General features: G+C 42.5%; 1 protein-coding gene across 1 annotated transcript in view; it reads right to left on the minus strand.

Moving 5' to 3' along the window:
* Positions 1-15040, minus strand: part of CFAP47 (cilia and flagella associated protein 47) — a 926770-nt gene that overhangs the window by 195731 nt on the left and 715999 nt on the right. Inside the window, exons 53-55 of the mRNA XM_073550693.1 lie at positions 14085-14260; positions 10641-10748; positions 10177-10288 (exon numbers count right to left, since the gene is read on the minus strand). Of these exons, the coding sequence (XP_073406794.1) occupies positions 10177-10288; positions 10641-10748; positions 14085-14260 (396 nt within the window). The remainder of the gene's footprint in view (positions 1-10176; positions 10289-10640; positions 10749-14084; positions 14261-15040) is intronic.

A 15040-nucleotide genomic window follows, 5' to 3' on the forward strand; every position in this document is an offset into this window, starting at 1 on the left:
GCCAGCATCCTGGATCCACGCTATAAAGGCAAATTACAAAACATCATGCCACAGGAGAACCTTGACCTAATATTGGCTAATAAACAAGCAACTCTGGTAAATCGGTTGCTTGAGGCATTCCCAGCACACAGCAGCGGTGATGGTTCTCACACGAGCCGTACGGGCCGGGGGCAGCTTGGCAGAGGTGTTCATGGTGCACACAGCAGAAGTGGCGTTGGAGACAGGGGTTTCATGACAATGTTGTGGACTGATTTTTCAAGTACCGCTCACACAACTAGTAATACTGCATCGATGGAAAGTGACAGGAGACAGCAGTTATCAACTATGGTTACAAACTACTTTTCCTCCCATATCGATGTTCTCCCACACAGGTCATTCCCCTTTGACTATTGGGCCGCTAAACTGGACACCTGGCCTGAATTGGCACAATATGCCTTACAGGAGCTCGCTTGCCCAGCTGCAAGTGTGCTATCGGAAAGAGTCTTCAGTGCAGCTGGATCAATCCTGAGAGAAAAAAGGACCCGTCTGTCAACCCAAAATGTGGATGATCTAACCTTCATTAAAATGAACCATGCATGGGTTTCCAAGGATTTTGTCCCACCTTCCCCTGATGACACATAGGGTGACAGAAAAATGGCTTGCTTTGGTCCACCTCTTCCTGGGACTTGACCTATTTCGCCTTTTGCATCAGCTGAATGTCCAACATCAACATATGCCACTTTCTAAAACTCCCTAACTGTGCTGCCTCCCCCCCCATGGCCGGGGTCACCACCTAGCGCACGACACCGTGCGAGTGCCGTTGCCCTGGACAGGTGGGTAGGCCGACTCTTGGGCGCGAGCACTGGCACAGGGTCCCTCATAGTGCAATCAAGTGTCTCTGACGGTGGTGGTGCACACCCGCCGTCAGACACACCGCCGTACTATGAGGGGCCCAGTGCCAGTACCGACGCCCACGAGTGGGCCCCCTTGCTTGGGCAGGGCCCCAGCATTTGCAATCTTTACCTCTCCCTGCTCCTCCGCTGTGTAGTCTGGGCCGTCAAATCCATACTGTGCCTGACACCGTCTGAGCCTGCCTCCTGATGTATAGACATATCTTTTGAATGTGTACGCTATCCATACATGTTATCCGGGGATACGGTCCCCTTTCTCACCTTTGTGCAATCACTTGCAAGCCATACTGGGCCTAACACCGTCTGAGCCTGCCTCCTAATGTATAGACATATCTTTTGAATGTGTACGCTATCCATACATGTTATCCGGGGATACGGTACCCTTTCTCACCTTTGTGCAATCACGTGCAAGCCATACTGGGCCTAACACCGTCTGAGCCTGCCTCCTGATGTATAGACATATCTTTTGAATGTGTACGCTATCCATACATGTTATCCGGAGATACGGTACCCTTTCTCACCTTTGTGCAATCACGTGCAAGCCATACTGGGCCTAACACCGTCTGAGCCTGCCTCCTGATGTATAGACACATCTTTTGAATGTGTACGCTATCCATACATGTTATCCAGGGATACGGTACGCTTTCTCACCTTTGTGCAATCACGTGCAAGCCATACTGGGCCTAACACCATCTGAGCCTGCCTCCTGATGTATAGACATATCTTTTGAATGTGTACGCTATCCATACATGTTATCCGGGGATACGGTACCCTTTCTCACCTTTGTGCAATCACGTGTAATCCATACTGGGCGTGAGAACGGCTGGCGAGCTGTTAAGCAAGCTACAGCACCTGTGGTTTGCACACGTAAGTTTTTAATTTTTTCAGGAATGACGGTTAGGCCTATTTCCGGAACTGCGGTTGACCTGCACTTACTGGGAAATCATCGTTCGTGAGTAATAATTGTAATCAGTGATCCCCATCACTAACGTTGTTCAGCGGGTTATCTGCACCTGTAAGCGACAAACGCTGGCCTTTTCAGTGTAGCGCACATGCAGCCACGGACATGTAAGGGCATGACACACCAGTTATTGGCCAATCTCATGTGCCAGAGCCTCACGTGTCCCTCTAGTAAGCCGGACTCGGACCGCGGGGCATGACGGAGTCTCGTTCGTTAACGGAATTAAGCTTGCAATGTGTGCATCTGTTCTGTAGCTGGCATGGTTGAGGTTGCCCGTGTTGAGTCAAATTACGCCGTAGGCTCCACTCCTGGTGGTGCCCTTCTGGACATTCCTTTAAGGTTCAGCTTTGCAACCATACTGCCCATGTAAAACAAACACTTTGCCTTCATGAACGCTGTTTGGAGGGTCATGACTCGTGGGAATAACGCCGCCCAATCAGTTAACCTGCTAGAGAGATCCTTCGTTGCTCCCAAGCATGACATCACGCTCCCTAGGAGGAAGGTAATGCCACTGTGGCGACCGTACTCCTGGGGGCGACACAAGTGCACTGATGCCCAGCCACTGCTCGATGAATCTGCTGGTACATTGACCCAGACCACTACATTCCCCTCTCACGCTACCTGGCCTGAATCTGACCCTGATGAAACTCAGGTTACCCTTCCCATATACAGTTCCATCTTACACGGTGACAAAGAGGAAGCTGCCGATGAAAGTGGAGGTTCGGCCCACCCGCCATCAGACACACCACCGTATTATCAGGGGCCCTGTGCCAGTGCTGTCGCCAACGAGTGGGCCCCCCCTGCTTGCTCAGGATCACAGCACTTGCAAGGTTGAAATACTGTGCAGTGAGATGGAAGATGGGGACGACGAGGAGTCCAGACTAGTACAGGGATTCCCTAGCGAGGAGACTTATTTGATTGTTTTCAATGTTGGGACAGAAATTTTTGGGGAGCACTATACTCTGGAGAATGATAGATGGGGCCCACCATACACTGGAACATTCCAAAGGTGGACATCAGACACTGAAGCAGCATTTACAGGGCCCATTATACACTAGAGCATTAGAAATGGGGCCCATTATGTTTGGAGCATTATTTGGGCCCATAAGACAGTGGAGCTTCATCCATGGGGACCAACATATACTGTAGCATTATGTGGAGCGCATCATATACTGTTTCAAACATTATATGGGACCAATGATTCTGTATGGAGAAATAGATGGGCCTCGTCATGAGATGTAAAAAGTGAAGTATTTTTCATTGTACTATACCGCTATTTCTCTGCCGTATCGGAGCATGATGAGTTGTGGTATGTGTTAAAGGGGCGCTCTTTCACCCAGGGCACATGAAAACCTGGAGCCAGCCCTACCCCCCCACAACTTTAGCCAAATAACCCCCATTTTTCAGTGCGTAACTTGTGTTATGAAGTTAATTAAGGTTGACCAGCTTAAGTAAGAAGAATTGATGCTTTTGGCATTCATATGAGCACTGTAGGTGTGTTTCCTGTCCTCCTCTCACTGCCGATTTTTATTCCCCATTGACTTACATTGGGTTTCGTGTTTCGGGACGACCCCGACTTTTCCCTATAATCGGCCGATCTTGCTCGACCCGACTTTTGGAAAAGTCGGGTTTCACGAAACGAAACTCGACCGTAAAACACCAAAAGTCGCTCATCTCTACACTGCAGTACAGAAGTATGGCAGAGTATTAGATGAGCGATTAAACAAACAAAAGTTAATGTTTCATAATGAGTATAAGCAAAAAAGAAATAAGGAAAAAAGTTGCAAACATTTTAAAAAATGTATGAAAAAAATAATTGAAAGATATTTTTCCAATAAAAACTCTATTTTATGGAAGTTGGTACCTTCATGTCCTTAATGGTCCATGGTATAAAACTGTATAAAAAAAACACATGAAAAATGTAGCATTTTCAGTATGCTCACACAGAAAACATCCTCTTGTCCCGCAAGGAATGAGGTCTGTCAATGTCAATTTTTTTCTATGTGCGGCCCATTAACTCAGCTGAGTTTGAGACCCCTGCTCTAAACTGTGTAATCTAGAGAGGTAAGAGTTTAAGCAATGTTAGGAATCTGGTCTCTATCATGCCTATGCGGCAATCCAGATCCTCACATTTGTCTCCAGAGGCTAAGTCCTTCTTCCCAGCTTCTGAGCATGCTCATGGGACGAGCTCCCATTGGAGTTCAGGAGTCAGGTGCTCAGGTCCTGCTCCTGATTCCAGTGGTTCTGCTCAAGGCTCTGGAGATTTCCAGCAGGTCCCGTACGCTATAAAAAGTGCGCATGGCCGTTCCGCCATGCGCTAATATTTTATACTTGCTGCTGTGTGTTTGCTGATGGATGCTTGGACTGGTGAATGACTCATTAAATACCCCCTTCCTTGGTTATTACGTATGTGTGAGTGATTGTGTTCAGCCAGTAGTAGTGCCACGCTGCAGCCTTGCCAGCAGCTAAGCATCCTGCATCGCGCTGCCAGTGTAGCGGTGCCTTTTCTGCGGCTCAGTTCACGCCGTGCTGCAATAGCAGCTGTTCGGGCGTTCGCAGTTGCAACGTCCCGCATCCTATTTTTACAGTAGGTCTAGAAGGGATAGTCCTGGTGTTTAAGGCTATTTCTGTGACCTCTAATACCGTGTCCACATCGCTGAAGTCTGTGACCCTATACAGACTCAGCGTTATTTTTGATTTTGTTGGCAGCTCTGTGCATATAACAGAGTCTGCTTTAGTGCACTGGGTGCAGCTAAAACCCTGTGCACATTACCGCCTGAGTGCCCTGCCTCTTTTAGCAGCGGTTACTCCATCTACCGCACGGTGGACCCCGAGCGGTGAACGTACTTTATTTTAATTTTATTTAGTGCATTCCACCACTCATAACAAAGCAATATATTAACAAGGTCAACAAGCCCGACTACAAATATACCTGTAGGCAGAATGTAGTATTTTTTTTTACCTTGCACAGCTTAGAGGGAACGGCGGGTCGAACCCAGGAGACCGAGGTGCAGAACTAGGCAATCCTCCAAGTGGCTGTGCTGGTAGACACAAAGAGCATTGCAATTTCTAGAGCTTTGCGACCATGGGATACCTCTTTTGAAATATTTCAGATTGCTTTCCTTTTCTTTAAACAAAGTTCTTTTTAGATGGCAAATGAGGATTCAATTTTTTTTTCCTTTTCCTCGACCATATTATAATCTAACTGCATTAAAAAGATCATTTATAATTTTATAAAGCAAAGTAAAGACCAGCTAATTGTTCTGGAAATATAATTCCCAGTTTCAAACCACAACTAAGTCATGAGAAAAATAAAATGAATGGAACAGACTGTTCAAAGTGTCTATCCATTGTACAGCAATTCGGCGGCTGATGACATTTAAGCCACTGTTAATGAACCACACACACTGGGGATATGTTTAACTCTCTGGACAGTTCACTTGCAATATCCAGAAAGTTAAAAGTCATGATAATTTATTCAAATTCATTTCTATGTTAATGATTTGTAAAACTAAAAGTGGACCTAAAGCAGATGCAGAGAACTACACAAAAAGATATTACACATGATGAATCTCCTTCACATGAAGCAAAGTTATAAATGGATAATAAGAAATACAATACAAACAAGCCATTTGCCTATTAACTAAGAATAAGTAGATTCTGAACCAGACAATGACAAGTCAGACTTAATGTGTCATGGTGTCCTCACTTCTTGTGCACAATCATGCAAATATACCGTATACAGGAAATGAAAAGGAGACCATTTACTTGAAACATGTATTTGTATTTTGCATTTAAATTAATGCATTGAAACTAAGGAATAGTAATAATAAAAAAATACATGAGTGCACAGATTTCATCGAGTCAGTGACTTATTGTAATTGTCGATGCAAATGTATTCATTTTACTTTTCCATTATACTAAATCGCTTTACAATCTACGACAATGTGCATCTGGAGAATCCCTCCAGACAGAATACTGGGACGTAAACATTTAATGGATGCCACTGAGTGGCATCCGTGACACATAGACTTCTACTGTCACAAATATATACACCATGCAGTATACTGTCTACTGGCTTTATTCCATACCATAGCAAACTAAATAGAAAGCCTGCTCTGTACCCATTTTGGTTGAGATCAAAATTTAAAATGGGGGCTGGTTGGAGGTCAGAATTAACTTCTTCGTTCTAGTTTGGGATACGAGTTTATTAAGAGTTCTGGTAATGGAACTGAATAAATGTAGAGCTCTAATCTGGGTCTAATTTTCAGGGGCTTGGTCTGGGTTCAGGATCGTTTTAGAAGACTTGTATGTGAACTAAATGTTTAGTCTCTTATTCTAATACCAAATAGGAATTTTTAAAAAAGGGTGGCCATTTCAAATATTATTAGCGCACAGTCTAGGCAGCATATAAAATAAGAATCTAAACTTTTACTCACTCTCCAGATTTTCATCCAAAAATGTAAAGAGAGAAAAAAAGTGGCAGAAAAAATATACTGAAAAATAAAAACTTACTTTATTGAGACTTCATATAAAATGGACAAAGAACAGAGCAGTGGTAAGTTGCTTGACGCGTTCTGACCATTCTTACGGTCTTAGTTGTAACATACGTACATTAAAAAACACTTCTTTTTAAAACCAGAAACCAAACCCATGTTGATGACATCATAATATCTAAATATCAATCATGAAAGTCAGTAAAACAAGAAAAACAATTATCAGTAATAGAAATTAATAAATATACATAAGGTCACAAAAGTAATTCATGCCCGTAGGTTGTCTTGTGCTCGCTTTTACGATCCACAGCGCTTCTTTATTCAATAGTATAGTGTTTGGCTGAACCAGAAGTGGGGTAATTTAGAATCTTTCCACCTTTTTTGGAGGAGGAAAGGTCAATAAGTCTAGATGGGGTGGTAAATGGAGGAAGGTACTATTGAATAATGAAGTGTTGTGGATCCTAAAAGCGAACATAAGACAACCTACAGGCATGAATTTCTGTAGTGACCTGTACGGTTTATTTATTAATTTTTGGTACTTATATTGTTTTTTATATTTTCACAAGTGTTATTTTGGTGCTTTGATGTCATCAACATAGGTGTGGTTTCTGGTTTTAAAATATATATTTTTTAATGCATGTATGTTACAAATAAGACCGTTGAGTGGTCGAAACGTATCAAAGACCGCACCACCGCTCTGCTCGTTGACCATTTTATTTAAAGCCTCAATAAAGTAAGTTTCTACAATTAAATATATTTTTCTGCCACTTTTTTATCTCTTTACTTTTTTTATATAATTTTTCACTGGAGCTAGTAATGAGAGTGTGGCCACTGACAAATTTACAACAGATTGGCATTACAAGACTTCTGATTTTCTTTGTTTTGCAGTGCCATTTTATCACTGCTCCATTCCTGGTTGATCAGATACAATGGTGATGTCACATCTTCACACTGCAACCAATCAAGGAGCTCAGTGGCTCTAGCTCTGTACATCAGTAGATCCATTGAGCTCAAGAAGTGGCTGCAAGGTTGCTGACATGATGTGATCACAGCAACTGATCAGCACAAAGTGAAGCAGAGGCAAAGAAGTCTGATAAGTCATGTGACCTGGGGAGGGTGAGTAAGCATTAGTCTGTTACCTTGCTGCTGTGCCTTTTGTGTAATAATACTTGAAACAGGACAATTCATTAAAAAAGCAACAGTATTTAATTTGGGGGTCTGATTTGGCATTAGCATTAATTTAGAGGTGTGATCTGGAGTTTTAATTAATTTAAGGGTCTGGTCTCGCATCTGAATTAAGTTAGTGGTCAGGGGTCTAAAATTAGAGCTTTAAGCTACTGTATATACTAGTGTATAAGTCGACCCCCTTAATTTTGCCACAAAAAGCTGGGAAAACTTATTGATTCGAGTATAAGCCTAGGGTGGAAAATGCAGCAGCTACTGATAAATTTCAAAAATAAAAATAGATACCAATAAAAGTAAAATTAATTGAGACATCAGTAGGTTAAATGATTTTGAATAGCCATATTGAATCAGGAGCCCCATAAAATGCTCTATACAGTTCATGATGGGCCCCATAAGATGCTCCATACAAAATGCGTCCCATATAATGCTGCATAAAGGTTAATAATGGCCCCAGAAGATGCTCCATAGAATAATATGCCCTGGCCCCATAAGATGTTCCGTAGATTATGCCCCATATGCTGCCCCATAAAATGTTCCATAGAATAGGCCCCATAAGATGCTCCAAAGATTATGCCTGATAAGCTGCCCATAAGATACTCCATAGAATATGCCCCCATATGCTGCCCCCATAAGATGTTCCATAGAATATGCCCCCATATGCTGCCCCCATAATATGCACCATTGAGTATGCCCCATATGCTGCCCCCATAAGATACTCCAATGAATATGCCCCCATAAGATACTCCATTGAATATGCCCCCATATGCTGCCCCCATAAGATGCTCCATTGAATATGCCCCCATAAGATGCTCCATTGAATATGTCCCCATATGCTGCCCCCATATGATGCTCCTTTGAATATGCCCCCATAAGATACTCCATTGAATATGCCCCCATATGCTGCCCCCATAAGATGCTCCATTGAATATGCCCCCATATGCTGCCCCCATAAGATGCTCCATTGAATATGCCCCCATAAGATGCTCCATTCAATATGCCCCCATATGCTGCCCCCATAAGATGCTCCATTGAATATGTCCCCATATGCTGCCCCCATAAGATGCTCCTTTGAATATTCCCCCATAAGATACTCCATTGAATATGCCCCATATGCTGCCCCCATAAGATGCTCCATTGAATATGCCCCCATATGCTGCCCCCATAAGATGCTCCATAGATTATGCCCCCATATATTGCTGCAGCCACTACTGCAGGTATTAAAAATAAAAAAGACATATTCACCTCTTGTCCCTGGGGGCCAGGTGCCAGTGTGCTGAGCAGGCAGACACCGGAGCACTATGGGGGACAGGTGTTGCCGCTGGCTCAGGACCCGGCACCTGAGATATTCACCTGTCTCGGTTCCAACACTGCTCGCCACTGTCTATCCGCTGGGTCCCTCTGTCAGTGACTGTACAGGCAGAGGGTGTGCACAGACTACGTCATCACGCCCTCAGCTGTCTGAACGTCACTGACAGAGGGACCTGGTGGGCAGACAGCGGCGAGCAGCATTGGAACCAGGACAGGTGAATATAGCATATACTTACCTTCCCCTGGCGTGTTTTCTGCAGCCCATGTGTTCTGTGCTCTTCCACGGTCTCCTTTCCTTCCTTCAGCGGTCACGTGGTACTGCTCATTAAAGTCATAAACATGCACATATTCATGAGTATAATGAGCGGTACCATGTGACCGCTGTAGGAAGGAAAGGAGACCATGGGACAAGCAGGGGGGGCTGCAGAGATGCGCCAGGGGGTCAGTATGATGTGACACCCCCGCCCCCCCCTTCCCCACCTACCCCCTGGCTATATGACTCGCGTATAAGCCAAGAGGGGGACTTTCAGCCCAAAAAAATGGGCTGAAAATCTCGGCTTATACGCGAGTGTATACAGTAAGTTTGGTTACAGAATCTGGTGATTAAAAATGTTTCTTCAGCAAACTTTGCTATCATCAAGACAAGTTGCCAAAAAGGACTGGGCAAAATAGAGAACAAAAAAAGAGAAGATTTATTGGAGGGGAACATATCACCTGTAAGTCACCAGATTTATAAAATGTATATAAAAAGTCTCTATGCAGTCAAGGCCTAATTGAAAACTGTATGATACCATTACTCTACACAATCAAATACTGTCAAAGTTGTTTGGGCACTGTCAGCATATAGGAGCGCAACCCTATGACAAGGCATAAAGAATGTAAACATCCAGTTGTTAATGCTAGCCCGGAAAACTGGTATGGACTTTAGACAGGACAGCATGGCATTCATGTTTATGGTAGAGTCAGTAGAAATTGCTGTTAATCGAATTAAAATTTAGCTGACCGTTATGGTCAGCATCACAATTGACACCTACAAAAAGTGACATTATGCTTCTTATTCCCTAGTCTACAGTCTTGTAATACTAACCTTTTTGTATTGCTATTTACATTATTAGCTTTTGCTTGAATTTATTTAATTCATTTTACTGCCATGCTCATTGTTCACATTTAGTATTTTGTATGCGTAGATACTGAACATTAGTTTTTATGATAAGAGCAGCAAACAAGGGGAGGAGAAGAGCTGCCCAGTAATAACTTGTGTAGCATTGTGTTTGGGTAGGTCAATACAAGAGCATGATTCTGTCAAAACCTCACTCTAGGCCAAAGTATTACTTACTGGCTTACTGTTGTCCAGTTCCACTAAGAAATGTTCAGGATTACTGTTAACGGCATGTAACTCATATGTTTTCAGTGTAGGGTTCACAAGAGGGAGAGAAATACGCGTCCATCTGCAGGGTAGCAAACATTAAGAGTTCATACATAGCTCAACAAAATGCTCCTGTATGGAAATACACACGACTATTTAATGGCACAAAGTGAAAAAAATTAATTAACAGGCTAGTTTCAAGTACTAGAAATCCGCTCCATTGGTTGGAACACTTTCCTAACTATCAAGCTTCAAAATCTTTCTAAAATGTTTGCAATAAATGATACAATTGTCTTCAATTCATTATTTGAATAAAATACACATGGAGCAGAATATTGCCCACAATATGTACCGCATATATTTTTTTATTTCTAGCATCCAATTATATTCTAACAAATTAAACTATTTAAACTAGTATGAAACATGTTACTTACTTCCCAAGTTCACAGAATACTTCAGGAATTTTTACAGAGTCTGGCTTCTCTGATGTCAGCACCAACTTGTACCAGAATTCTCCAAGTGCATCACATTGGAAAATAACACTGGAAAAATTAAAAATGTGAATTTACGATTACATGTTCTAAGAATACACTAGTCAACATGTTAACTGAAAAAACGCATGCGATTTTAAACGCGTGCATGCGCATGTCCTAGCGTACGCGTGCGTTCCCATAGACTGTAATGCTGTTTTTTTGTGCATTCTGTGCGCTAACGTGCACATGTGTTTTTTGAGACAGGTCGGACGGACCAAAAATGCAACAGGTTGCGTCCGGTGCATCTAGGCGCACACTACAAAAATGCATGCGCACAAAAATGCATACGAATGCGTGCATGCGCTAGACCATGCGCACCCATGTTAAATATAGGGGAGAAATGCGCATGCGCACAATAGCGCACAAGGCGCATTGCTAAAAAACGCAAGTGTGAAACCAGCCATACACCAAGGGTACACAACCTTTTCTGGTTCAAGGGCCACATTGTCATGTCAAATGACTTAAAAATAAGTATACAGTAAAACCTGAAGGCGTATTATACTACTTTTCAAGAGTTTTATAGCTTATCAAAAGTATTTTCCTTAAAAGTTGAAATGATGCTGGTTCCACTACCAGTACTCCCACTAATCTGGAGAATGGTACTGCTCTTCTATTCCAATCAGTACTCGAGAGAGAATAAACTTCATATATGTCCCTCTTCTTCATTGAAGTGAGAGCTGCACACATAGGCAGCCACCCCTCTACCCTAACTACCATATGCCTGTCTGGAAGGAAAAACATGAGTCAAGGAACTTTAGGGTCCCATTACACACAGCGACGCTCCAGTGATCCCGACAATGATACGACCTGGTAAGGATCGCTGGTGCGGCGCTACATAGTTGCTGGTAAGCTGTCAAACAGGCAGATCTCTTCAACGACGCAGCAGCGATACGGCGATCCGTATAACAACCTCCGTGGTCGTTGGGACCTTGTCACACAGCAGCTATTCTGACGACTCTGACTGCGTCCATGAGTTCTGCGTCGCCAACGAGATCACTCATTGGCGTCAAACACAGCGATGCATGCTGGCTAGTGGGACGAGAACGATCAAAAAATGGCCAAGGACATTTGAGCACGGTCAGCGATATCCAGCGGGGGGGCCGGTTGCCGCTATGTGTCACACGTAGCGAGATTGCTGGCAAGGTCGCTGTTGCGTCACAAAATCTGTGACATAGCAGGCTTGTTCCTCCTCTATGTCCGCCACGTTATCTATGTCTCTTCTGGAAACCCATCAGAAAATCATCTCCCGTTGGTACTATACCCCAGCCAGACTAGCCAGGATATATCCAGAGATCTCCCCATTATGCTGGAGAGGATGCGGACAACACGGGAACCTTCTTCATATATTGTGGTTTTGTCCGGTGATCAAACCTCTTTGGAGAGATATCTCTCTCCTAATAAACTCCCTTCTCCAAAAACCCATCACCCTCTCACCTCAACTGGCCTTGCTATCTATCACCCCACAAGAACTAAATCAAACTCTTCCCCCTTTAATAATTCATATTCTTCTTATTACCAAAAGTTCCATAGCTTTTCATTGGAAACGACCGGACATTCCAACCATTGAAGATATAAGAGACAAAATCTCCTTACATAAATCTTTTGAACTAAAACTAGCCACTATTAACAATAATATTGGCCATTTCTCCCGCAAATGGTTCAGATGGATTGCATTATTTCCCTCAAGCTAACTCTACAGCAATTGCTGCACTGATACTTTGTTGTTTGTTCTTTTCTCTGTTCCAGAGATAATCTGGCGACTGTTAAACATATAGTTATAGTATTGTTCTGGTTATAAGATAACCCAGTTAATTATACTACACCGCTAATGTCTTGAAAATAAAAACTTGTTCGGACCATTTGGTCCTTCCCTCCCATCCTCTCCCTGAGACCCCTTTTTCCTCACTATTGTAAAACCCCTTAATAAAATTGGTTTGAAAACAAAATCTGTGACGTTTCAGCGATCTCGCTAACGATCTCGCTATGTGAGACGGGGCCTTTAGTTTCTTGATGTAGGGGTACTAAGATCTGGTTACACAATGCTCTATTCATGCTTGGCCATCCTTGCTCCTAAGTAGTCTGCTACTCTTCTTCCCTTTGATATGGAAAACACTCTATGCAGAAGCCTGAGGACCACACAAAATGGCATGGCGGGTCGCAGGTTGTGCACCTGTGCCATACACCCTCTGTTTGATAGAAATGTTTGTTGCTTACAGTGATGCATAAAAGTAGAGTCCAGATAGTAACATATAAAGGGATTGTCAGCACAGAATGATTGTTAAAATTAAGTCCCACCCTTGGTGTTTCATGGCGGGGACAATCATTTATATACACCTTCACAGCTACTTGTTGTCCCTTTGTTTTCACCAAACCCCTCCTTTGATTGACAGATCTGGCTTCAAAGAGCCAGAGAAGGTTGGAGATAGATGGAAAATAAGCAGTTGAGAATGTGGATATAAATAATTGGCTGCTATGAAGCACTGTGCTCCTGTACTGGCTCTGAACAGTCATTCTGTGCTGACAGAGTCCCCTTTAAAGGGTTGTTCCAAAATCAGATATTACATTACTCTGTGGGATCAGACATATATCTTCAGTTATGCTTCTATGTATAGACTTGATGTTATATACTTCTTATGATGCCTCCTGGTGTTTTTCTGATCCTCTCTCAGCATGACCATGTAATTGACTAAACATCCTAGTGTCCTGATTCTAATGAGTGGGCCGCACAATTGCCCAAATCATTCCACTGATATAAGGAGCTTGTGTGACCACCCGGAACAGGACTTAATAGGTGGAATTTTTCAGAGGGGGCTTTTAAAACACCACGGGGTGCCATAACAATTATATTCTGCTAAACAAGTGTATGTTCAACTCAGAAAGCAAAACATGTTATTGTGATATAGATTTGGGAAAGTGCATGTACTAATGAATAGCAAAATAATTAAAATATGATTATCTTATTTGAGTTATTGTAGAGCACAATGGAATGAGTCAATCCCAAATTTAGTTATGGCCATCTTGTTGTATGTCAGAAACCTGTGCTACTTGTTAGCGACTGACAATGATTGAAGTAGGATTTTCCTAGTAATACAAAGTCTCTTTAGCATTGCAAGTGGAAAGCTCGACACAATCTACAACTATCTGCTAGTTTGGTCTTGTACATTTAAAGAAATCATAGGGCCCCACAAAAAAAACTTATGGACCCCACTGTCCTCCATTTTGTTACAGCATCATCAGGCAAAAAACTTTATTTCCAGGCAACCTCCCACCTCAAATCAATAAGTGTATCACATACTGTATGCAGTAAATGGGTAATGCGTATTGTAATTTTATATTTCCACTTACCTCCCATTAGAAATCCCTGTTTTAGTTGGGGAAAACTTTGCTATAAAGGAGAATGTCTCCCTCGGTTGCAATAGGAAAACCTCATCCCCCGAAATTCCATCACCAGTTACCAGCACATGGAACAGTAGAATATCCATTGAGGGATTAGTAATTGGTATATTTATCCCCACAGTTTTCTGGAAAGGGAAAAATAAAGCAACAAACATTAGTATAATATCAAAATTATTATTCCATGCAAATTAATCATTAATTTTCTAGCACCATCAATAGAGATCCAAGAGATCATTCACAATAAGTCATAGTAAAGCTGGCCTATTATATCACTAATGTATAGCATTATACAGTGGGTACGGAAAGTATTCAGACCCCTTTACATTTTTCACTCTTTGTTTCATTGCAGCCATTTAGTAAATTCAAAAAAGTTCATTTTTTTCCTCATTAATGTACACTCTGCACCCTATCTTGACTGAAAAAAAAACAGAAATGTAGAAATTTTTGCAAATTTATTAAAAAAGAAAACCTGAAATATCACATTGTGATAAGTATTCAGACCCCTTGCTCAGACACTCATTTTTATGTCACATGCTGTCTATTTCCTTGTGATCCTCTTTGAGATGGTTTTACTCCTTCATTAGAGTCCAGCTGTGTTTAATTAAACTGATGGGACTTGATTTGTAAAGGCACACACCTGTCTATATTATACCTTACAGCTCACAGTGCATGTCAGAGCAAATGAGGATCATGAGGTCAAAGGAACTGGCCAAGGAGCTCGGAGACAGAATTTTGGCAAGGCAAAGATCTGGCCAAGGTTACAAAAGAATTTCTGCAGTACTTAACCCCTTACCTACAATTGACGTAATATTCCGTCCATGTGACCATGGACCTAATTACCATGGACGGAATATTACGTCATCGCGATCAGCGGCGCCCACGTGGTGAGCGCCGCTGATCGCGGC

The sequence above is a fragment of the Dendrobates tinctorius genome, unplaced genomic scaffold (assembly GCF_039654945.1).
Source record: "Dendrobates tinctorius isolate UK_male_01 unplaced genomic scaffold, ASM3965494v1 ptg000166l, whole genome shotgun sequence".
Lineage (NCBI taxonomy): Eukaryota > Metazoa > Chordata > Amphibia > Anura > Dendrobatidae > Dendrobates > Dendrobates tinctorius.